The 24367-nt window shown below is 54.2% G+C and overlaps 1 protein-coding gene across 1 annotated transcript in view; it reads left to right on the top strand.

The window, feature by feature from the left end:
- The window catches only part of NECTIN1 (nectin cell adhesion molecule 1), a 63024-nt gene extending 41128 nt beyond the window's left edge, over positions 1 to 21896 (top strand). Inside the window, exons 2-6 of the mRNA XM_053594953.1 lie at positions 4957 to 5307; positions 5868 to 6170; positions 6449 to 6566; positions 8317 to 8468; positions 17675 to 21896. Of these exons, the coding sequence (XP_053450928.1) occupies positions 4957 to 5307; positions 5868 to 6170; positions 6449 to 6566; positions 8317 to 8468; positions 17675 to 18222 (1472 nt within the window). The 3' untranslated portion in view covers positions 18223 to 21896. The remainder of the gene's footprint in view (positions 1 to 4956; positions 5308 to 5867; positions 6171 to 6448; positions 6567 to 8316; positions 8469 to 17674) is intronic.
- The last annotated feature ends 2471 nt before the right edge of the window (positions 21897 to 24367 follow it).

The raw sequence follows: 24367 nt of genomic DNA, 5'->3' as shown, positions 1-24367 counted from the left end.
GTATGGATACAGAGGGAGCAGGGCATGCCGCACCCTGCTTTGGGAGCACCAGTGGCACTGGCCTGCAGACTAGCTCCACAGCAGGCAGGGCCTTGGAGAGCAGGTTTGTCTGCCACAACTGAGGAGCCTTTGTGTTTTGTTGCTGAGCTCGGGCTTTTGCAGGTCTGTGACGTCTCCAGGGGCCCGATCCAACACCTGCCATGCTGGCTCAGCACTTCTGGGAAGCCAGGCAGCCCTAACTGCCCACCCTGGGCTCTAATGGGGCAACTGAGGCACTTAAGCACAAACTCCAAGGCCTTGATCCCGGGGTCCAGAACTTATTGGGTGGTCAGGGAGTATACAGGCAGTGCTTGAGGTCAGGAAACAAGGACTCATTTTGTATCTCTGGGCTGCAAGAACGCTCTGCTGAGAGCACAAATCCCCAAGGATGCCCCTGCCTCCCTCCCGACCTTTCTGGCTCTTTCTGTTCTGCACATAGAAGCCTCCTAGGTGCTCCCCACCTGGGATGCTCAGATTCCTTGTTTCCAGCCCATCAGTTGACCACCAGTCCCTCGGCTGCAGGGTGGCCTACAGGTGCAATGGCCATTGTATTGTAACTGGTGTTTGTGCCATCTCTCACATGGGGCGGGCGATGGAGACACTGAGGTTGCATTCTGTGAAGGACACCACCCAGAATGAGGCCTCAGGGAGTTAGATTGAGCCAGAGTTTGTTTTTGTGGCAGGGTGGGAAGAGCACTGGGCTGGGTGCTACTTATTCTGTGTCCCTGGGCAAGTGGCCCAACCCTTCTGGACGCTGTAGATGATGGATTGCATGGTCCATTGAGCTCCAACATGCTACCATTTTAGTGGTCCCAGTTCCCACATCCAGGCCAGCCTTTGCTCATGCAAAAAGGAACCTGCAAGGAAGGAGAGGGTGGGTTCTGTAGATGAGCCCTGACTGCTTAGGGAACCAGAGTCATCAGGGAACTCATCACGGCCTGGCATGACATGGGCACCTTAACCCAAAACCAAGCTTCCCCTTTCCGCTCCTGCAGGTGCTTATAATCTGTTGGGAGATGGGAGATAGGTTGGCCACATCTGCCAGGAAGCATAAAATAAAGGGATGTAGCTTAATGCTGTATGCTGTGTTGGGGTAGGCATAGAGGTGTCAGCTGAGTAAGAAGGACTGGGAGTCTCAAGGGTGTCCTGGAAGAGGGGACTTGTAGTTCCCAGAGCAGTGCCTAGGATGGGATAGGTGCTCAACAAGTGTTTGAATGAAGTTCCAGGAGGGGGCCCAGCACTTCCAGGCCTACCGCTTCACAGATGAAAGATGGTGGCACCTAACATTTATTGAGCATTTGTGCTAAATGCTGCTTTCTAAGATTCCCATGCCTTCCCTCCTTTAATCCTGTGACAACTTCATAGGACAGGTATTAACTAGTATTATATAATCCCATTTTGCAGATGTGCAACCTCAGTGCAAACTGAGCCTCGGAGAGGTTGCCATTTAGCCAAGGTTAGATGGCAGGTGGAACGCAAAGCCACACTGCCTGAAGGGCCAGTGATGGAACAACCCTTCAGAGGGTGGGAGTCACTAGTGTCGGTTTTCAGGTTGTCAGGGCTGGAATATTGGTGGAGAAGCTTGGCCAGGTGGGGAGGGGAGGGGGCTGCGCTGTCCCTCAGCTCCCACCCCTGCAGCAGGCTCCTCTCAATCCTGGATCCCTTCCCCCATGCAGCACTTGCTTCTCAGGGGTGAGCCCTGCTCCCCCACTGACTCAGGCCTTCTGACCCTGCCTGTCAGTGTCCCCTGGGGGTCGGCCCAATCTAAAGAACAAGGGACATTCTTCCCCACCCTGCATCTTTGGACCAAGACAGGCAGCTGCAAGCCAGAAGCTTGGGTTCCAGGTCCCTTCCTGGGGTGGGGTAGGGGAGGAGAGGAGGGGGGGTCTTTAGCCCTTGTCAATCTTCTAGCCCCACCCAGTGATGCTAAACCCCATATTCATAAGCTCCCTATGCCCGCCCAGGGCCACCTCTCTTGGCCTTGCTAACAGTCAGCCATGACTTAGAGACAAAGACCAAAAGTGTCTCCCTGCCCCACCCCACCCTGCCCATCACTGGGCAAAAAGGACAAGGGCCAGCACCTACTCTATGCCCAGGGAGAGAGAACACCAGGAAATTTCTTCACTTTCCCACCCTGAAATTGCTGTGGGAGAGGCAGACTGAGGAGAAGACAGCAGCCTCCTCCCCAAAATAGATAGGGGGGAGGGGTGGATGCAAGGGGCCTCCGGGGTGCCTGGGCCCCTTGCAGCATCCTCCCCACCCCACACCCAGGTCACTATCGCCGATCTCACCTCCTGGCATTGACGCAGCTCTGATGGGTGAGGTCACCACTGAAGACCCACAGATGAATGTCAGCCTGTGCACCTGTCCCCACACCTGTAGGAGAGCGAGAGGAGTGGGGGCTCAGGGCTTGGTGGGCCATGTCCCTCTGCAGGCCCACTGTGCCTGACACCAATCCCACGATGGCTTCTGGTGCCCACACTCCTTCCCCCCTCCCAGCTGTGGCCCAAGCCCTCCCAACTGGCTTTTCCTGTTCCTAGCTTTGTGTGGCGCAAGTTCCCCAATTATGCCCATATTATCTCAGCCACTGGGTAGCCTCCAGCAGGCTGGGGGAAGGGCAGGGAGTACCCAATTATCCTGCCAGGGAGAGCCTGGGGCTTAGCTGCTTGCCAACTAGCCAGTCAGCAAGAGTGCAGGCCGTCTGGCCCACTGACCTCACCATGGGACTGCTCCTGGGGTGGGCCTGTAGCTAGGCTGGGCTGCCATCAGACAGTTGGGGGTGGAAGGGACCATTGATCAGGGAGTCCAGCCTGCTCCTTTACAGAAGAGGAAAATAGGGCCCAGCAGGAGGAAATGACTGGCCAGGTCCCATGGCCAGCTGAAGGCAGAGTCAGGTGAGAGCCCACCCACCTGTTCATCTGGGCACTTCTCCCACTGTGCACCTGCCACCCCTCAGCACCTCTGCCCAGAGCACCCCACAGATTGGCCAAGGGACAGCTAGAGGGGTAGAGGTGGAGATAGTCCCAATGGAAGCTGGAAGGGCTGTAGAAAAGGGGAATGTCAAGGGTGTGACACTAACTGGCTTGGTGGAGCCAAAGATTGATTTATTTATCAAGCATTTCTTGAGTACCTACTGTGTGCTAAGCAAGGGCACTACCTTGGTGATCTAGAGAGACCTGGGAGGAGTAGAGAGCAGCTCATTTAACTGACTATGGGCTTTGGAGCCCTCAGGGGGACCTGCACAGCTCCTGTGTCTCCATTTTGTAGAGGAGGCAAGTGTAAACACCGAGTTCCTGCTGTTGGATCCCAGTTCCCCTTGGGAGGCCACTTAGGCCATTCCCCACCCCCCGCCTTGAGCCATTCTGGGGCCTCATTGGTATCACCGATGGTGCTTAATAAATTAGAGTAAAGTAAAGATGCAAGGACATCTTGTGGGGAGTTTTCAGGGCTCAAGAGAGAGCCGGAGAGCAAAGCATAGTGACGGGAAGGGCTACCCCAAGGTAAGGGAGCCAAGCCAAGTTCAGTGGTAAGAAAGCTCAAACAGCAGGGAGACCACCAGTCACTGCCTCCTTCTTGCAAATCTCAACTCTCTTGGCTTCCACTGCAGTTTGTCTGGCAACAGATATTTACTAGCACCTACTATGTGCCAGATGCTGGGCTGGGCACTGGGAAGTCCAAGATGGAAGAGACACCCACCCCTGGAGGAGTTCAGTCTGGCGGAGGAGTCAGATGTAAACCAGCACATTCCAAGGCAGGAAAGAACTGTGCTGGAGGTAGCTGAGTTGTCAGCTCTGGCTGGGAGGCAGGGAAGCTCCCCAAGGAGATGGCCTGGCTGGGCTGACCACAGGTGGAGAAAGGGAAGAAGGGCCGTCTAGGTCAAGGGACCTGCCTGGGCAGGAGTCTGGAATGTTGCATGGATAGGCTGTGCGCCTGTGGAGACTGGGACAGAGTTGCTCATTGACCTAAATGCTGATAATAGATCCTGCAATATAGTCACTCAGCAAATCATGGCTGAGTAAATGGGAGGAAGGAGGGAAGGAAACACGGAAACGTGGTGTGTTCTGGGGACAGGCCTAGCCTGGTACAGTTGGAAAGCATGGCTGTTGGAGAGATGTAGACAAAAGACAAGGATGTTGAATGACAAGCTAGGGTATCTGGACTTGATTGTGAAGGCTACAGGAGCCAGCAGAGGCTGGAGGCTGGAGGCCGGCCGTGTGCAGTGCCTGGGTGAATAGGAGGGGCTGAGCCAGTGCACCCCAGGGGATGGACCCCGGCTATGATGGGAGCATAATGCTGGCTATAATGGGCCATCACGCCCACCCAGAGCTTCCCGCCTCCTGACGCACATTCTCGTTCATTATCTCATTTGGTTCCCCTGGCAACCCTGTGAGGTAGAGAGGACTGGATTATCCACCCCATTTATCAGATGAAGAACTGAAGCCCAGGAAGGTGAACCATCTCATGGCCCCTAAGTGGAGACTCTACTTGGAAAGCAATACATTTGACCCTCGTCAAAAATGAGGGTGCGGACATAATAGTTACTAACACAGAGCGATATTGATGATATGTCACTAAGTGAAAAAGCAGCTTACAGAGCAATGTCTGATCTTGTAAGCAAAATAGATGGTTATGTGGCTATACATAGATCTGGAGAAAAAGTGAAAGAAGATAGCTCCTCGAAGATTATCCTTCAAGATCCTTCAAGATTATCCTGAGTGGCACTGGAGGTTGTTATTTTCTTCACTGTATTTTTCAGTATTGCCCAGTGTTTTTATAACAAGTAATTAATATTTTTATAATCAGAATAAAAAGAATAATGACTGCTATAAAAGAGAAGCCTGCCGCACAGGGAATTGTGTGGGTGGGTGAGGGGAGCCGTGCCCACCACTGACCACGTCCTGCTGTCTCCCCCTGTAGGCGCCCACACCCAGGTGGTCCAGGTGAATGACTCTATGTACGGCTTCATCGGCACAGATGTGGTGCTGCACTGCAACTTTGCCAACCCACTGCCCAGTGTGAAGATCACCCAGGTCACATGGCAGAAGGCCACCAATGGCTCCAAGCAGAACGTGGCCATCTACAACCCAGCCATGGGTGTCTCCGTGCTGGCCCCCTACCGTGAGCGCGTAGAGTTCCTACGGCCCTCCTTCACCGACGGCACCATCCGCCTCTCCCGCCTGGAGCTGGAGGATGAGGGTGTCTACATCTGCGAGTTTGCCACCTTCCCCACGGGCAATCGTGAGAGCCAGCTCAATCTCACTGTGATGGGTAAGCTGGCCATAGGCCCCATCCCCGCCTGTCCAGACCTGGGGGTTTGGCCATCCTCAGTGTGTGTCAGTGGTCCCAGATACCCTCCTTGGGTGACCATGCTCCTACCACTCCAGGCGTGGTACTTCCAGACCCTTCTGGCCAGGCTGCCCCACAATTCAATGCGGATAAGGGTTGGGGCCTTAGCCTTGGACAGAGAGGAGGGTCAGTATTCAGGGTGGAACTCTATTATGGCACTTTGTGGATGGCCAGGAAACAGGCAGAAATATCAGTCACCGTGGTAAGGAAAGGAGCCACCAAGCTGCTTGGCTGGAACATGCCAAGACTCCAAGACGGCCTAAGCTTGATGGAGGAAACCTCACTGCAAGGCAGGAAGGACGTACATTAGACAGGCAGAAATTCCTGCAAGAAGTTCTGGGAGGGGCGTTAGTGAAGCATAGCGGAGAGGCAGGGGTGGCCAAGGTGACCTAACCACATGGCCTGGTGGGTGTCAACACCATACCCTCCTGGGCCTGCACATCGACAGAGCTGGTCCCATGGCTCTCTCTGGTTCCCTGCAGCCAAACCCACCAACTGGGTAGAGGGCACCCAGGCAGTGCTTCGAGCCAAGAGGGGGCAGGATGATAAGGTCCTGGTGGCCACCTGCACCTCGGCCAATGGAAAGCCTCCCAGTGTGGTGTCCTGGGAAACACGGCTGAAGGGCGAGGCGGAGTACCAGGAGATCAGGAACCCCAATGGCACGGTGACAGTCATCAGCCGTTACCGCCTGGTGCCCAGCAGGGAGGCCCACCAGCAGTCCCTGGCCTGCATCGTCAACTACCACATGGACCGCTTCAAGGAGAGCCTCACTCTCAACGTGCAGTGTGAGCTGGGGTGGGGGCTGGGTCCTCCTGGGGTGGCCCTCTGCTCCCTGCCTCTCATCTCCTCGTCACTCTCTCCTCCACCCTCCTCCCTCTGCTCTTCTTTCTGTCCTCCTGTTTCTGCACTTGAAGTTCTGTGATTTCTGCCCTCCCTCTCATGCTTCCCCTCTTTTCCAGCTGTTTCCATATTGCTGCTCCTCCATCCATTCCTCTCTGAGGCTCCCTTGCCCCAAGTCCCACTGTCCTGACTGTACCTTCTTTGAACATCCCTTGCCCCACAGATGAACCCGAGGTGACTATAGAGGGATTTGATGGCAACTGGTACCTGCAGCGGATGGATGTGAAGCTCACGTGCAAAGCTGATGCTAACCCCCCAGCCACCGAGTACCACTGGACCACGTAAGTGCTGTGGGGCTGGCCGGGCTGGCTGGTCACTGCAGGAGATACCTGGCTGGACCACAGCAGGGCTGCCCACCCCACCTCCAAGAGCCTAAGGTGAAAAAAAAATTAGAATTTGAGCTTAGGTTTCTCAGTGAGAAGTGGTGCATAAGAGAACACACAGACGGACACACACATACACACATATGCACGTACATACTTACACACCCCCAGGCTTTGATAGTGTCAGAGTCAGTGGGACACGCCAGTCTGCCCAGGGGGGCTTCCCCTGTGATCTGCTTCCTTTCCTCTCCCTAATAAAGAGTTTTGTCATTTTCCTTTGGTGATTCAGCCTGAGTCACTCCCACCCCAACCCCCGGTATTTATTTTTATCGAGGTGTCCCCAGGGAAGCCAGTGTTCTGGAGCATCCCAGATCTTTCTTTGTTCTATTCCTTCTCTTCAGCACCCCCAGATTCTCAGGGAGGAGGCAGCAGTCTGCCAAGAACGCCGGTACTCATGGAGCACTGTTCTGCAGCCCATCACCCCATTCTTGGCCACATGGTCTTTGGTCCTGGCCCTTGGGGGGCCCTGTCTCCCCCTCAGCCAGCTCTGCTGGCCTGGACCAACGTTCTTCTCAAAGAAGAGCTGAACGGAACACACAGAATGTCAGGGGCAGGGGTAACAAAGAAGGTTGATATGGGTGGCCAGGAAATGGCTACCCAGAGGAGTCTGTGCCCTTTTTCTAGGAAGTAGAGGACACTGGCATGGCTGAACTCTTGTCCTCCACTTCCTAGAACAAAAAATGCTTCTCAAGGTGCAGGTGGACAGAGCCTGCATGCCCAGTTCAGCTGTGTGGACTGAGGAGCTGCTAGGTTCAACAATATCATAGCTTTGTGCATCTGGAATCAGGAAGAAGGTCCTGTGTCCTCGGCAAATTCCCAAGCTGCTTCCCACATTCCCAGCAAGAACATGAGATAGTGAAATGGAACACAATTCCTATCTCATCACCTGAGTGGTTTGCTAAAATACAAAGCCCCAGGCCTTCACCCCAGAAGTTGTGCTTCAGGAGATCTGGGGTTGGAACCTAGGCATCTGTATCGTTAACCAGCTATCCTGGAGACCAAGGACCAACAATTAGGAACCATGACTAGTAGGTAGAAAGAACACTGCACCAGGAGGCCAGAGATGTGGCAAGAGCTCCCCCATGCTGGCTTGGCGCCTATAGCTCAAATAGCTAAGGTGCCAGCCACGTACCAGAGCTGGCGGGTTTGAATCCAGCCTGGGCCTGCCGAACAACAGTGACAGCTGCAACCAAAAAATAGCCAGGTGTTGTGATGGGCGCCTATAGTCCCAGCTACTTGGGAGGGTGGGGCAAGAGAATCACTGAAGCCCAGGAGTTGTGAGCTGTGATGCCATGGCACTCTACCCATGGTGACAGCTTGAGACTCTGTCTCAAAAAAAAAAGAGCTCCCATACTGCTGCTTATTAGCTGTGTTTCCTTGGCCTTGAACCTCAGGTTTTATCTGTTGACTGGGACCAATACCTATCCGCCCTGCCTTTATTTCCGTGTTGAGATAATCAGATATGAAAAACTGAATAATATAAAACTGCCAAGTGCCAGAGATGATGATTCTTTTTTTTTCTATTTCTAAGACAGCCTGTCACTAAACTCAGCAAAAGGGCCAGTGGGGTTGGAGCCAAGTGGGTGATACAGGGACAGCTTCCCGGGGCTGGAAAGTCTAACCCTGTGCTGTCTCCCAATCCCCGTAGGCTGAATGGCTCTCTCCCCAAGGGCGTGGAAGCCCAGAACAGAACCCTTTTCTTCAAGGGACCCATCAACTATAGCCTGGCAGGAACTTACATCTGCGAGGCCACCAACCCCATTGGCACCCGCTCGGGCCAGGTGGAGGTCAATATCACAGGTAGGCAGCTACACCCTCCCCTGCACTTCCCCACTCATGGGTCCCCCACTCCCCGCATCCACCACCTTTGGGTTGTGTCTCTGTAGGAAGTGTGTTTTCTTTTCCTGCTTCTCTGATTCTGCCTTAAGCTCTGGCCATTGGTTTTGCTTTGCTTCTGTTTTTCTTTCGCTTAAGGCTGTATAGGAGACAGTCCAGGTGACCCCCAGTCAGAGAGGAACAGGAGGGAAGGTCCAGGAGAGAAGAAGGGAGTGTTGTTTACAGCATTGTTCTTTCCAGGGGTAGAACCTGCCCATGGATTTGCCAAGAAAACACCACCATGGGATACGGCTTGGCGGGGATAATTTTGCAAGTGGGGAAACCTGCCTGGGCTAGAGGGTGAGACTTTGTTCAAGCAGGGAAACTGGAGAGAAGCAGGGAGATAGCCCCAAGCCATGATGGTGTGTGTGTCCTGCAACTGAAACTTCTGTATCTTTCTCTCCCATCAACTCAGGTGAGGCAGCTCAGCCACCTCGTGTCTCAGGGCAAAGGGAGGAGGACAGGGCTAGGGAGAGACCAGCCTGGGAGGGACCTTGCCTGGGCTTGATATCAGACAGCTGTGATCCTGGACAGGCCCTCATCTGTCAAATGGCACTAATATGGCCTGCCATGAAGGACTGTTGTCAGAATTGTACTTAATGTAGGGCAAGTACCTAACACTGATCAGCCCATCACTAGGTGGCCAGTGCTCCATGATTATGACTCTGACCTCCATCATTATCATCACTTTTAATGGAAGCATCAAAACAAGTCAATAGAGGGGTAATTGTCATCACCGCTTCACATGAAGAGGTGTCTTTAACTTTGTACCTGAGCTAGAAGAGGAAGTAGCTAGAAGAGAACACAGCTGTGTCACACTGCTGCCAAGATGGACAGGAAATGATGTGCACAGGAGGTGACTTCAGGGATATAGAAAACTGGGTGGCGGTTACCAGGCTCCAGGCACAGAGCCTGGGGAAGCTCTGAGGATTTGTTAGCTCTGAGTGATGTGTCAGGAGTGGGAGACTTCAGTCCTATATGCATTCAAAGGCACAGCTGCAGAAAGAGCAGCCTGAAACTGTCCAGGGGCTGTGCCTCCCTGTCCTCAGGGCCTTCTGTCCCCTCTCCCACCTGGGGGAAAAAGGGTGCAGTCACTGACTGTTTTCTACATGTCCCTGCCCTTGTCTCTAAGAATGATGACCGGAGGAGGAGCCCAGGGAAAAGTGAGGGAGCCCTTCCCTCAGGCTAGGGTTGGGGGGCTCCCATAAGGTAAAGGAGGGCCTGCAGTCACACATTTCTATAGCCCACCCCCTGAAGGAAATCTGAGTAAAGCTCAGTTAGAGCTTCTGGGTGCCCCATCTCCAGCCGTAGGGCGGTATGGGTGATGAGGGGGAGGTAGGAAGAGAGGGTAGCCATAAGGAGTGGCACTGCCCCTCAAGGAGGGCATTCCATATGAGGGACCCCACAGACTTGGCCTGAGTGTGTTCATATACTAGGTCTTCCTAGCTGTGCGGCCTTGAGCAAGTTCAAGGCTCACCTGTCTGAGCCTCAGCTTCCTAATCTCTAATACAGAGATAATCATACTTAGCTCAGGCTCAGGCTTTTGTGCTCATGCGGTAGTCCCTGGATGCCAGAAGGTGGGCCACCAAAGCACTTGTGGTGTGGGCTGGAGCCGGAGGTGGGCCTGGCCACTCTGTGTTCTAGCTTGAAGAGGGACACAACATGCCTCTTGATGACAGCCCAGTTAGGCAGAAGCCAGAGAAGCATGACACTCTCTGCATCACTGACAGGCCCAGGAGCTGCTGGCTGGCTCTCCCTGGAGAGGGTCTCCCCCCAGCAGGTGACCTGAGTCTTTTCAGAGCTGTTTGTTCTTGTGCTCTCGTGCAATATCCAAGCAGCAGTCAACCTCACTATCCTACATCAGCCAATGCCCACTGTGCTCTTTGGGGGGACCCACCCCACAGCTGTGTCTGTGCTCCAAGCTCCACTGGTCTGGAGGGAATGCATGAGTGAGAGGGTTAAGTAGAAATTTAATTTTTCATTCTGGCCATTTGTTTGAGTAATAGCTTTGCCCTGAGCTCATCTGGAGAGGGAAATGAGGAGCAGCTAGGGCAGGGAAAAGGTGGGCAGCAGAGGGTGTGCTGGGGACACATGAGTGTGCCAAGCCACTGTACACCTATGTGCACACACTTTGGGACAGGCCTCTTGGGGCCCCAGGTTGCAGAGGAGGGGCCTCCTGCTGCACAGAGGAGAGGGTGTACAGTGGTGCAGGGTGGAGTACCAGGCAGGGGAAGAATGGGGAAGGAAGATGCTGGAATCCAGTGGGCTGGAGTGGAAGGAGGAAGGCCTTCTGTGCTGGCCATGAGGAGCTCTAGAAGGCTATCGGCAGGGAAGCAGCGTGGTGAGGCGTGTAGAGTAGACTGAGCATCCGGGAGGCTGCATGGACCGCACCAGGGCACCAGTTAGCAGCTGTCACTGTGATTCTCTAGCAAGCAGCACAAGGCCCAGGCTGTGGCTGAGATGATCCCAACAGAATTTCCGTGGGTCCGGGGCTCTCCCAGAAGCTCATTTCAGAGGTCCTTATGCTTAGGAACAATTTCATGGGGTTGGCCCATTAGTCCCTAAACGTGCCAGTGGAGCTCCCCTGTCATCTCCCTCTGGGGGTAATACTAAGAGTGGGGAGGTGCCCGGGCCTTGACGAGGCTACAGAAACCAAATGAGGAAGCATCTTCCCTTGAGAGTCAGGAGAGTACCCAGGCCTCTCAGGCCAGGACCCATTCTCTTGCTACTCCCAAGAACAGGGCAAGGAGGCCACGAGGGCATAAGATGTCTGTCCCAGCTCCCATTTGCAATAAAACCCAGGCTTATCCTTTGGGAGCGAAAGTAATAGTCAGCCCATCAAGCCTTTACGTTCTTCAGACCGAGGGTGGTAGGCCCTGAGGTCAGTGTCCATCTGGAAGGGAGGGGTGTGAGAGCCTGTGAGAGTATAGGCACGTGCCTCCCTGTGCATCAAAATGCAGCGCAGTGTGAGCAGGCCAGCCACCGCCTGCATGCTGAGTGTGCAAATGGAAGCTGTGGCTGTGCTGTGGGCAAACGTGCTTTTCTCTAAGCCGGCAAATGGCAGTGTGTCGGGAGCCTGAGAACACAGCTGCGTCCGTGCCTCTGGGAGGATTCAGTTCTCCTCCAGCTTGCGGAGGCCCTGCCTGATGGTCTGACATGATGCACAGCTGCTACAGCTGCAGGAGGACAGAAGGTCTTCCCAGAGTTTGACCTCAGGCCTTCCCACTCTCCCTGCGGCTACTGCGCTGCATGCTGGGAAGTGTAGTTCTTGCAGCTTCCCGGCCTGGTCCAATGCTGGAACATTTCCTGCTGGAGGAAGCACCAGGCGCTGTTTGGAAACAAGTCCAAACATTCTCTTTGACCCCAAACCTCCAGATCCTAGATTAAGACTGCAAACCCTAACCCTTCACTCCACTTACGGGGGGCATCCCCCACACCAGTCCCACCACCTCAGTCAGAACCAACCAGGGTCTAAAGGAATGCAGAGCCCTCACTGTGCCACTATCCTGGCTGGCCTGGGATGCCAGAGGGAGGATGCAGCCCTTCAGGAATGGGGCCAAGCACCCCCTTTCTAAGAGGATGTGGGGGAGGCCGGCAGGGCCCCCGCCAGTGAGCACAAATGACCCCACTGCCTAGCTCTTCTCTCTCCGCCCAGCTGCGGCCCTTGAGGCTCTGGGCCTGGCACAGAGACAGGAGCTGCTGGCTGAATGTGACAGCTGGAGTTACAGGGGGCGGGGGGTGGCAGGCTCCTCTCCACATCAGACAACCCTCTCTGCTCACAAATGAGTTAGGTCCCCCACCTCCTCCTCTCTTTGGTTCTCACTCTGAGGTCTACGGTGCTGGGTAGCTGTTGTGCCATTCTTGTGCTGCTGGGCAGCCCTAGAGTAGCCAAAAGAACCAGGCTTCCCTTTGGTCCCAGAAGATCCCCAGGAAGAATAACCCTCCTTAGGATTCAGAAAAAAAAGTTAAATAGAGGCCCTAGAGGGAAAAAAAAAATCGGCATACTCTGGCCCCAGCCTGACTCCAGAGAAACAGGGTCTCTGGGTGGCCCGAATCCCTGAATATTTGCTCTGCCCAGAGCCAGGCCTACCTCTCAGATCTAGCCTTGCCATTATAGATTCATTCTTTCATTCAACAAACATTTCTTGAACTCTGGCCACATTCTAGAGAATCTAGGTACTTGGGATACATCCATGAACAAAACAGACAGGTCCCTGTCCTTATGGAGCTTACGTTTTAGCACAGGAAGACAGACAATACATTAAGTATGTTTTAAAGATTTTTTTAAAAATCATAAGCTTGAAATGGAGAAAAGAAGAGGGATGTGGGGGCAGCACCTGTGGCTGAAAGGAGTAGGGTGCCAGCCCCATATGCGGGTTCAAACCCAGCCCCAGCCAAAAAAAAAAACTGCAAAAAAAAAAAAAAGAAGAAGAAGAAGAGGGATGTGGGAGGAGCCTCCTGAGCTGCAGTGGGGTTTTTTTGTTTTCGTTTGATTTGGAGGTTTTGTTTTAATTTCTTTTTTTTTTTTTCTGAGCTATAGTTTTAAATAGGGCAGTTAGAGAAGGACTCTATGAGAAGGTGATGTTTGAGTCAGGCCCCAGAGGAGGTAAAGGAGTGAACCTCAGGACCGCTAAGTAAGAGCCTTCCAGAGTAGGGGCAGAGCGATGACATCAGAGGTGGGTAGGCACAGCTCTTGCAGACCCTGTTAGGGATTAGGACAATCATTTTCAACTGGTGTGCTGTGGCAGGATCTTAGGTGTGCTGTGAAAGATTTTAAAGGCCATTAAATGATTTTCAAAAGACATTCAAAGCACAGTAAGTATATTCTTTTTTTACTTTTTTTTTTGATCAACATAATTTAAGTGTGCCGCGGAAATTTAACTATAGGTTCAAGTGTGCCGTGAGATAAAAAAAGGTTGAAAAACACTGCTCTAGGGAGAGCCCTGGGAGGGCTCTGAGCAGAGACGTGATGTGGTGGGATTTACACTTTAACAGGATCTGTCTGGCTGCTGGGTTGCAAATAGTCAATAGAGGGAAAGGGTGGGATCAGGAAAGCAGTTAGGCAGCTAATGTAATAAATCCAGGTGAGAGATGATGGTGTCTTGGTTCAGGGTGGTAGTGTTGGAGTTGGTGAGAAGCAGTCAGTTTCTAGGTGCATTTCAAATGATAATTGACAAACTGGTTTAGGACGCCAGCCATGTTTGTGAAGTTGGTAATCCAGTAAACTCTACCATACATACCATGGTTAGTGAGGCCCAAACACTTCAACCTAGTTGTGGGAAACGTAGGAAAGCTTTGTTTTTCACTGGATCTTTTTTGTCGAAGAAAGCACAACAGTAAGGATAGTGGAACTCACATCACAGACAACTGCAGCATACTGAAATGAGGCAATGGCAAATTATCATGAGACTGCTACTTCCTCAACTCCTGTCCTCATTCCTGCAGAAGAGAAGAACGTTAGCCATTTCAAAACTGGCAAAAGGACCAGAGTCAAGGGGGGTAAACTCTAATTTGCATTTATTTGCAATTTGTACAGGCTTTACTATGCTATGTCAGTATGTGATTAATGGAACGGCATTAGCAATTGTGGAAACCAGAATGAGAGGTGCAGGCCATTATTAGTTCATAAAAATTCTAAAGAGAGGGCGGCGCCTGTGGCTCAGTGGGTAGGACGCTGGCCCCATATACCAAAGGTGGCGGGTTCAAACCTGGCCCTGGCCAAACTGCAACAAAAAAATAGCCGGGCGTTGTGGCGGGTGCCTGTGGTCCCAGCTACTCGGGAGGCTGAGGCAAGAGAATCACCTAAGCCCAGGAGTTGGAGGTTGCTGTGAGCTGTGATGCCACGGCACTCTACCCAGAGGGATAAAGTGAGACTCTTGTCTATAAAAAAAAAAAAAAAAGTTTGTTTGTTTTTTTAAAGGGAGGGGGAATGGAGAAAGGCACTCCTGGTAGGAGGAACAGCATGAGTTTACAGGAGCCATCAACTGTAGGGACAGCAAGCAAGGCAAGCTGACCAAGCCCAAGATGAAGTTGCATGACAGGAGCCTTGAAGGCCAGACTGCATGGCCCACAACCAGTAGGGGAGTCATGGCTGGTCTTAGAGAAAGGAAGTGGTCATGTCTACACAGTGAAAATGTACTAGGTAACTATGGATAGGGTGACTAAAGGGGGACAGAAACCAAACAAAGGAGAGAGGGTCCAGAATCTACTACAACAGTAACACTTGGTGTAAGGTGATAAGATATTGACGGGGAAGAGTCAACAAGATTTGACAGCAGCCTTGGCCCAAGAGATAAAGAAGGAAGAATCAAAGATGAATGAGATTCTGAGCTGGAAGAGTAGACAGATGGTGGTGGTGAAGGAACCAGGGGGATTGGGCTTTGGAGGAAAGGTAGCAAACAGAGTTGCAACAGACAGGTATTGGGGTTATGGGGAGAACTCCAAGTGAGGATGTGCTACAAGACAGTTTGTCAGATGTATACCACTAAATATTAGTTCTGTGAGAGGGTTCTAGGCAGGAGGGGTGACATTTGCACTCCAATCCATTGGGAAACACCACACCCCACATGTCCATGTTCCCATGAGAAGGTGAAAGGCTCCGATGCTTTCTGTCTGAGCCAACATTTCCCAAGGTGTTGGACCCTTATGTTTTTGCTGACCTTCTGGTTTGAGGCTCTATGGGCCACCATGTGACAAAAGCTGTGGAGAGAAAGGCCCAGAGTTGGGTGAGAGCTGTGCACCTTGAAGTGGTTTAGAGAGCCAGCAGAGTGAGGGGACCTCATGAAACTGAGACTAGTCTGGCACTAGGAAAGAGAGCAGAAGGTGGCACCCCCAGGCACCTCCTACCCAGCAGACCAGTGCCTGGGACTGAAGGTCCAAGGACAGAGCCTCCCATGAGACAGCTGGGCAGAAAGAATGCAGCCAAAGCCAGCACTGAGCGGGGAAGGCAAGGATCACAGAAAACCCTTGTATTGGAAGCAAGAGAGATGTTTCAGGAAAAGAGGCAGGCCCTTCCACCTGATGCCTCCCCACCCCAGCCTCTCCCAAGCAGCCTTCTCTGACACCAGGCCACAGCGCTGCCAGCACTCCTGAGCATTTCACCACCAGCTCCCTTGATACCTGCATGCTGCTGTCTCTGAGAGTGTCATTTGGTTCCCAGGCCAGGCTGTGAGTTTCTAGAGCCTGCGACTAGCAAGACAGATGTTCAGTGTGTGCTTGCTGAATGGATGGAGGGATAAGGGAATGAAGCCAGGCGTAGAGCAGAGGTGCCTCCAGCCTGCCTGCTGCCACTTCAGTGGCAGCAGGCAGGCTGAAGGCACCTCCCTCTGCCACCAGGGCACCCCTTCTGGAGGCAGCTCCCACCTCATGAGGAGCAGGTGTGGGACCTTTTAAGGGCAGTAAACATAAGGGAGCTGGTAAACCAGGAGAAGCTCGAGGCTCCAGGGAGACTGCTCTGGAGATAGGCAGTGATGACAAACATTCAGTAAATATTGACTGGGCAGCGACTCAGTGACCTGCACTGAGGACGCAGTTGGGACAAGAGGGGCACTGCATCTTCAGTGCTTCTCTTTGCCCTCGGTCAGCCCCGGCATGGCAGAGGCCAGGCGCAGGAGCATCTGCGTGGCCCCAGCCCAGCCATGTGACTTTGGGCCAATGGCTTTCCCTCCTTTGGGCCCCAGTGTTTCCATCAGCCCTTCCAGCCTGAACTCCAGGAAGGCCTTTCCTCTTTCCTAGAATCCCCACCCTGCTCCAGCCTGCTGCTGGTGGGACAGCACCCGCACACCCACACCCAGGGAGGAGGGGGCGGGCTCTTAGGAGGAGCGTGATTCCTGTGGAGGGAGTGATACTAAATCAGGGCAGCGGCTGGCAGCAGCAGACTCCCAGAGGGCAAAACATATGCCCAGACCAACCTGGGCCTGAAGACAGCAGGTCCCCAGCAGCAAGGTCAGCCCCCGGGCGTCCCCTAGACCAGCCACCCAGTGCCTCCTGACTGAGGCCAGCTACGGTCTCCGGTGCCACCCTGTGGTGGTGTTGGGAACCACCTCTCTTCACCTCACCTTGGCACTTCTTTGGCCTCTGGTGTCACCTCCCAGACCCTATAAAGAAAAGGAAGGCGCAGCAGGGCCCAGAGCAGAATAGTACTGTGGCCTGGCCCACTGGCAGAGAACGCCACCCAGCCAGCCTCGTCTTCTGTCCCACCAGCATCCTTCCTCTTCTTTTGTCCTTTCCTGCTATCGCATTTCCACTATATCCTCAGTGCACAGATTTGTTCACAAATACATCACGTCAGCACAGGTGTGTGGGCTCCCCCGCGATGACCGAGTGTGCACCTGTGCACGATTCCTTGTGCACACTGGTCTTTGCTTCCACTCCCCCTTTTTGCCTGCCATGCTCAGTGTGTTATGCTTATGGCTCAGGCTGGCAGCACTGTGGGTCCCCAAGGTGCCTAGCCCTATAGGCACCTTGCCCTGCAGGACCAGGCCACAGCCAAGCACACAGCCTTGGTTTCTGGTACCTTGGCAGCTGATTGGCCTTCCAGGGGCTTCTGAGCTGGGACTTGGGAACCTGATTTCCCTGTGCCCTGGGGACAAACAAAATTCAGCATAGAACACCCAGGCTTTTCCAGGCTCTGGGTCTTGGAAGTCAAGCCTCTGGTTTGGGGGCACTGCCAGATGTTAGGCAGAGGGGAGCCAGGGACATTTTCAAAGGTTTTATGTGTAAGAAAATCAACCCTGCGTGTATTAAATGGAAGTGAATAGCGTGCCTACTCCACAGGGCTGTTGACGGCATATGGCCTGTTGTGGATGCCATGCAGAGGATGTGCTAGCCTCTCTGCACAGCTAGGGACTGAGCTGGGCTAGCACCACCCCCAGGGACAGTCAGGATGCAAGACCCTGTGGCTAGTCCTCTGCCTCTCCCCTCTGACTTGTTCTGATGCTGCCACCCACACTGCAGCATAGTTGGGTTCCAGTACAGTGGGGTGCCAAGCAGCCTTTGGAACTGGAACCTGGGGTGCAGACAGCCTATCCTTCCCAACCTCTCCCTTCCTTACCTCTCTCCTCCCTCCAGCCCTATCGATGCCCCAGGAGCACACGCTGACACTGTCCCCTCCATCTCTTTTCCTCACCCAGAATTCCCCTACACCCCGTCTCCTCCCGAACCTGGGCGGCGCGCCGGGCCGGTGCCCACGGCCATCATTGGGGGCGTGGCGGGGAGCGTCCTGCTGGTGCTGATTGTGGTCGGCGGGATCGTGGTGGCCCTACGCCGGCGCCGGCACACCTTCAAGGGTGACTACAGCACCAAAAAGCACGTGTATGGCAACGGCTACAGCAAGGCAGGCATCCCCCAGCACCACCCGCCCATGGCGCAGAACCTGCAGTACCCGGATGACTCGGACGACGAGAAAAAGGCCGGCCCGCTGGGTGGGAGCAGCTACGAGGAGGAAGAGGAGGAGGAAGGCGGCGGAGGGGGCGAGCGCAAGGTGGGGGGCCCCCACCCCAAGTACGACAAGGACACCAAGCCCCCCTACTTCACCGTGGATGAGGCAGAGGCCCGTCAGGATGGCTATGGGGACCGGACTCTGGGCTACCCGTACGACCCCGAGCAGCTGGACTTGGCTGAGAACATGGTTTCTCAGAACGACGGGTCTTTCATTTCCAAGAAGGAGTGGTACGTGTAGCCCCCTTCCAGAGCTTCTGTCTGTGCCCACTGCTCCCAGCCCCTGCCTGCCCGCACGCCCCCTGCCCACCCCCTCCAGGAGCTCAGCAGAGACTCACCCAGCTGCGCCAAGCCAGACCCAAACCCGGGGGCCAGGGGAGCCCAGGGCAGACGCGACTTGGCTTTGTTTTTTATTTCCTCCCTCTCCCTGCCCTTCCCCATGGTGTTGTGTTCGACTGTGGCTCTAGTGTTGCTGTACTCTCCCTTAACTGCCCCCCACCCCCACCCGCCGCCTGCCCTCCGTGTAGGGAGCCCTGTTCTTGTCCTGTGTACCTGGGTGTCCCTCCAGGGTTTGGGGAACTAGCCTCCCCTGGCCCCCAACACTGGAAATTTGTTTGCGTTCTGTTCATTGGGGTGGAGGGCTGAAGGGGCTCCAGAGGCAAAGCCCCGCCCCGCCCCCCAGATGCTGCTCCTCCTCCACTGAAAGGGAGAGAGAACGCTCCCCCCATGGATAGCTGCCCTGGCTGGGAGTGTGGACCCCAATCTAGACAGCCAGTGCACCTGAGAAGGAGGAAAGGGGGTGTGAGGCTTCTCCCAAGCACCCAGAGGAGTCTTGTTTATTAAGTGGAGCCTTGGGCAGGGTTTTCCTGGTGAGGTTGGTTTTACATTTTTTTTCCTCATTGGCCTACAGAGGAAGGAGTTGGCCCAGCTCTGATGGCCCCTCCTCTATCCTGTCTGCTCCCCACACAGTGGGGCTCCAGGTGGGCCCCCACTTCCATCCCTCTGCTAACACACACACATGCACAACTGCACACACACTGCTCCCCTCCGCCCCGCTCTCCCCTGGGGCCACACACCCTATCCAGCGTGGACACTGACCACACAGCCCACCCCTCTCTGCTCTGCCTTTCCCCCTTCCCAGCTGAGGATGGGGGCTGCCTGTAGAAGCTTCCAGAGACAGCTGGCACTAGGCACCCCGGTGCCTCCACCATAGATCTCGGACCAGCCCCAGACTGCTTCTTACAACACAGAAGTTACTGATTTCTCCCTTATCTATCAAGTGTTGGCCATAGTCAGAGCTGGGATCCCAGAAGGGAATTGCCTCCAGGAGGTGAAGAAGTTCCTGTGTGGGAGCCATGGAGAAGGTAGCCTGATAGGCCGAGGAGTCCAGATAAGGCCACACTGAAGGCCCACATAGAAGCCTCAGGTCTCAGGCCTGGCGGCAGGGGCAGGAGTGGGGGCAGGGGGAGCGTATTAGGGTTAGGCACCTGCCTGCCCACACTCCACTCCCTGCTTTGCTGTCCCTGGGACCTGTTCTGGCATGAGGGGAGGACCTCCCTTTTGTGCAGATTCCCTCCTTGAATGGGACACTGGGTTCCTATCAGCCACCAAGACTGGGTCTTCCCGTGTATATAATGGAGGAAGACCCCTCCCTGCCCCGAGTCCCCCCAGCTCAAAGTGCCTCAGTTCCTCCATCTGCCCCCCAGTACCCCCTGGCACTCTAGACAGGCATGTTTGTGGGAAAGACCCTGGGCTGGGAGAAGCAATCCCAAGGGTTCTCATGCCTGCCCATTAAGATCCCAGCTAACCTGGCCCAGGCCGTCAGGGGCTCTATAGGATGGCAAGTGTTGGGGAGGGAGGCAGACCTCTCCGTGCCCCACGGGCACTGCCCTACCCTGCCATAGGCTTCCTAAGGGAGCCCCCAAGCCCCCCACCTTCCCTCCCTGGTGCTGCTATTTCCCCAACCAGCTCCATCTCTGCCTTGGCAACCCTGGGCCCACCAGCTGGGTCCCCCTCACCTGGCCTCACTGCCCTGACCCTAGCCCAGGCCTCCCAGTAGCCATGTAGCAGAAGTCTGAAGCCATGCCAGCCCTGGGGCAGCTCTCCCCTCTAGGCACTGGAGGTACTGAATGGGGTGGAGTTAGGGGAGAAAATTCTGGGGTCTTTCTAGCCACAGGGTAGAGGAAAGTTGAGGAGCTGGGCTGCTTCTCCCAGCAGTATTAGTGTCCCCCCCAGGGCAGGGGACCTTTTCCACATTACATCACTGCCCCATCCCACCTCACACCAGTCTGGCCCCTCTGCTTGGTCCTCCCCTCAAGGCAGGAGGCATTCCCTGTCCCCTGCTCCTCCTGCACTGCCACCCCCGTTCCTCATTTTGTGATGGACTTCAAAGGCCCCAGGCCCAGCCAAAGCACTGAGTCCCCCTAAGACGCCTCCTCACCCTCCCACAATCAAAGCACAAATTTTGGGGTCCATGTAGAATGGGCCATGTAGGAGGTCCTGCCTTGCCAGGAGCCCAGCCACAGACTACGTCCGGTAGGTGCTGCTCTGGGCCCAGCGTGGGCATGAGGCAGGGGTGGCACTGGGCTTAGATAGGAGGTATTTTCTGGGCCCCAAGTTTGTGGGAAGGTGGGCGCTGCTGCTGGGCCTGCAGACACAGCCAGCTGGCAGGGGAGGTCTGGCTCAGCAGAGAGATCAGGATGTTTTGCTTCTCCTTCCTGCCCCCAGCACGAGCTGAGATTCAATTTTGCTGGAAATGAAATAGACTTGGTATGAATTGTGCCAAGGCCTCCCCAGTTGTCACCCTGCCTCTTGTTGCCCTCTCTGTCCTTGCACCCCCACTCCACTTCTACCCGTTTCCTTACAGATTTTGATATATCGTTCTAATGTGTAACAGAACCGTCTGAGTCCCCTCTTACCAGAAGGGTCTGAAAAGCAGCAGCACAGACTAGGTGAACACAGGCTGCAAGTGCCACCCCCTCAGGCCCTGCACACGTGTACGCAGTGGGCACACACACCTCCAATACACCCAAGAACAGGTGTGTGTGCACAGCCAGGTGGGCACTCAGCACAGATGTGGCAGAGGAATGGGCTTATCCAGCTGAAAGCCCTGGGGGAGAAATAGTCACTTCCCAGTGCCCGGGCCATCGAGTCTCACAAGGGCCCCATCTCCTGGGCATCTGCCCCCTCTGCCAGCCACCCCCTACCCCATGTGCCCAACTCACTGGTGCAATAACTTTTCTGCTATCCTCAAAGCAGAGGATCAGGAATTGTGTTAGGTGGGTGTGGGCAGCTGGCTGAGCCAAGCAGACATAGTTGTCCCCTCTCCTGGGAGGAGGGCAGTGCTCCCAGGCCTCGGAGTCCAGATAGAGACTTCCCAAGCCTGACTGCCAACAAAAATTCTGGGATCTCATCCTCCAGTGAGGGGCCCGTGGGCCTCCCCTAGTCCCCCGCACCCACAGGGAGACCTCACAAACTGCCCAGTGCCAGGGACACCTAGAGCAGGCCCTCCGCTATGACCCAGGCAGTGAGAGCTCCTGGAAGCTGCCACTGCCACCACCATCCTGCCTGCAAGGCCAGAGGAGCCCTGCCCAGCTGGTGCTGCCGCTCTTCTGACCCCTGCTGTGAGGAGTGGGACTCTTGGCTGAAAACATTGGTTTTCTCTTTTTGTATAAATGGAAACAGCCCAGGAGAAGCTGCCATCCTCACCTCCGAGTGTGATACGCTACCTTTGCTTCAGTTTCTTCGTCACCCTTTCGCCTTTGGTCCTGGGGACAGCCCAGCAGATTCTCCTGGTTCTGACCTAGGGGGTGTTTGCATTGCCCCCTTTTACTTGTATTAAAAAAAAAAAAATGATGGGTTGAAAAATGTACTGAGGAAAAAAAATGTACTTTTTTATAAATAAAGTGTTAAGAAAACAAGCCCATTTGCCTCACTCTTCTCATCTCCCTGACTCAGCCCTTCTTCATGGAGTGGGGGTGGGGATGGGGTACAGCTGGAGGGAGCACAGGAGAGTGAGGGGACAGAGCCCCACCTCAACATCTCACAGGGGAGACTGTCCCCAGGCTACTGCGGAACCACCTTCCCCACAGTGGAAGGACCATGACATCCAACCGCAGCATAGGCAGGGAGGAGCTGGCACCTGCAGACTCAGGAGGGAGCCTCCAGGAAGGGGCCTGGGAGGGCTGGGCTGGGACCAGCAGAGAGGGAGGGCCCTGGGCTGGCTGGAGCCCTTCTTTGGGGTTCAAGCGCCTCCTGCTCCAGAGCTGCTGAGCTCTCCAGTCCCCTTTGTCACCCCAATCCCTGCTGTCCTTCTTGCCAAATCCCCTCCTGTGGCTGTTTGGAAAAGAAAACCAACAATGTCACACCTGCTGTGTTAGACAGATCCCTGGAGACAGGAGAGATGGGAGACTTATCCTTTCATCTTCTGTTTTGAAGACACTGTCCAGCCCCAGCCCCTGCCAGCTCTCCCTGAGACCCAGCCCCCACCCCATTTCTCTCCAGGGGGGTGTTTGGAGGGAAGTCTCCTTGTTCCTGGGTTACCTCCCCCACCCCTCACCAGCACCATCTGCTTCCCATCTCATGGGCTGGAATGCAGGACAAATTGATCATGGGGCTGGGAATGGCGGGGGCTTCTTGGACTGCCCTCTCCCAGCAACCCCAGTAGCATCTCCTTTCACTGAAATCTGTATCATGGACCCCCAAGAAAGGAGGCAGGGACGACAGAAGCCAAGGTGGCTGCTTAGCAAAACCCTGCTGCCCGTCTGGGGGTGAGACTACGAGACTGCCGTTCTTCACACCTCCGGTTCGGGCAGGGTGGGCAGAATTAGGCGTGAAGGAGAAGCAGCAGCTGTTGGCAGCTGGCTGGGCCCCTCACTGGTATTGGAAAAGACCAAATCCGGTGCGCCAGCAGGGGTTGTATTTAGGTGTTGATATTCGGATGAGATGCAAATTGCTTGTTTAAGTGGTCACTTCCTCGGTTTTCCAGGCTGTCCATTTAAGTTAATTTTTAATTTGTGCAGGCAATAAATGCTTAATTACGTTATTAATATATTGGAAGAGAGCAGTGGACAGAACATCCTAATTGCCATTTAACTAGAGCGTTCCGGCAAATTAGCCAGGACTTTCGACGGCAGCGGAAGGAAGGCAAGCCAATCAGTCCCAGGCTCAACCTCTCTAGGTGGAGCTTTGGGCTAGAGAAGCCAGACTCAGTCCCTTCCTCCAGATTCCAGCAGGCCCAGGTCCCCTTACAGACATCCCAGGCCCCAGGACATTGAGAGTCCAGGACATTCTCAGTCTTCTAGACAAGTCAGGCTTAGGAGAACTTTCTGCTACTGCTACTTAGGCTGTCACTCCTGCCTGAGCCACAAATACACACTCCCCACCACCACTATTAGCAGAGCAAGGGACCAAAAGCCAGATGGTCTGGAGGCAGCCCTGCCTGAGTCCCCAACGGTTGCCCAGTCTCAACTGGTAGGCCCAAGACTGAGATGCCTGGACCCCCAGAAGTACCTCTCTGGAGACCACTGGGGGCCTTTCTCTCCCTCCCCTCACTCTACCCCTTCCTGGCTACAGGTTAAGGGAATAAGCTTAAGGAATTGAGGGATTCATTTATTCATCCGTGCATTCATTCATGTATTTCATAATTTTTGGCTGCTCTGGGCCAGGCACTGTGCAATGCTGTGATAGTCACAACAAAAGTTCCTGTTTTCAAAGAATCCAAAACCGCAGGGATCCCAGATCCCACAACAGCCAGTGCCACATGGACCCCAGGCTGTAGCAGAGTACTGGATGATTTTTGTTTGGGAAGATCTTAGGTGACCCTTCACCTGGGCCTTGAAGGATCAGTAGAAGTTCTCTAGACAGAGATTTCCAGGCAGCCTTGGGAATTTACTATCCTACATTAGTTCTTTTCAAAGGAATCTTCTAGTTCAACATCCATTCTGCACAAACAGAACTAAAATTTAGAGAAGAAACTAAGGTTTACTCCAACTGGTCCATCAGAAAGCATGTATGGAAGATGCTCAAGGACTGGAACATTCCTGAGAGAAGGAGGAGGGGGAGGAATCCAGGGGCAAGGGGTGGCACCAGGGGGAATTACATCTGGTACAAGTTTCCCTTTACTCACAAAGCAGCAAGAGTCCCAGCAGGATGTAGACTGGGTTTGCAGCAGCCACTTCTCATGTTGAGTGAAGTCATCTAGAGTCAAACAGGGCTCATCTGCGAAGACTTCCTGGAAAGGTGACATCTGAGATGGTTTGAAGAATGAAAAGGACAGATTCATGGGAAAGTTGGAGGAGGAAGGCCTCTGAAGGCCGTTAAGGTCAAAGTCTCTAGGGTTGGGACCTAGACAGATATATTTTTAATAAGCTACCCTGGAAATTCTA

This window comes from Nycticebus coucang, chromosome 6 (genome assembly GCF_027406575.1).
Source record: "Nycticebus coucang isolate mNycCou1 chromosome 6, mNycCou1.pri, whole genome shotgun sequence".
NCBI classification, from domain to species: domain Eukaryota; kingdom Metazoa; phylum Chordata; class Mammalia; order Primates; family Lorisidae; genus Nycticebus; species Nycticebus coucang.
The sequence above is the reverse complement of the archived record's forward strand: the minus strand, read 5'-3'. Positions and strand labels throughout refer to the sequence as shown.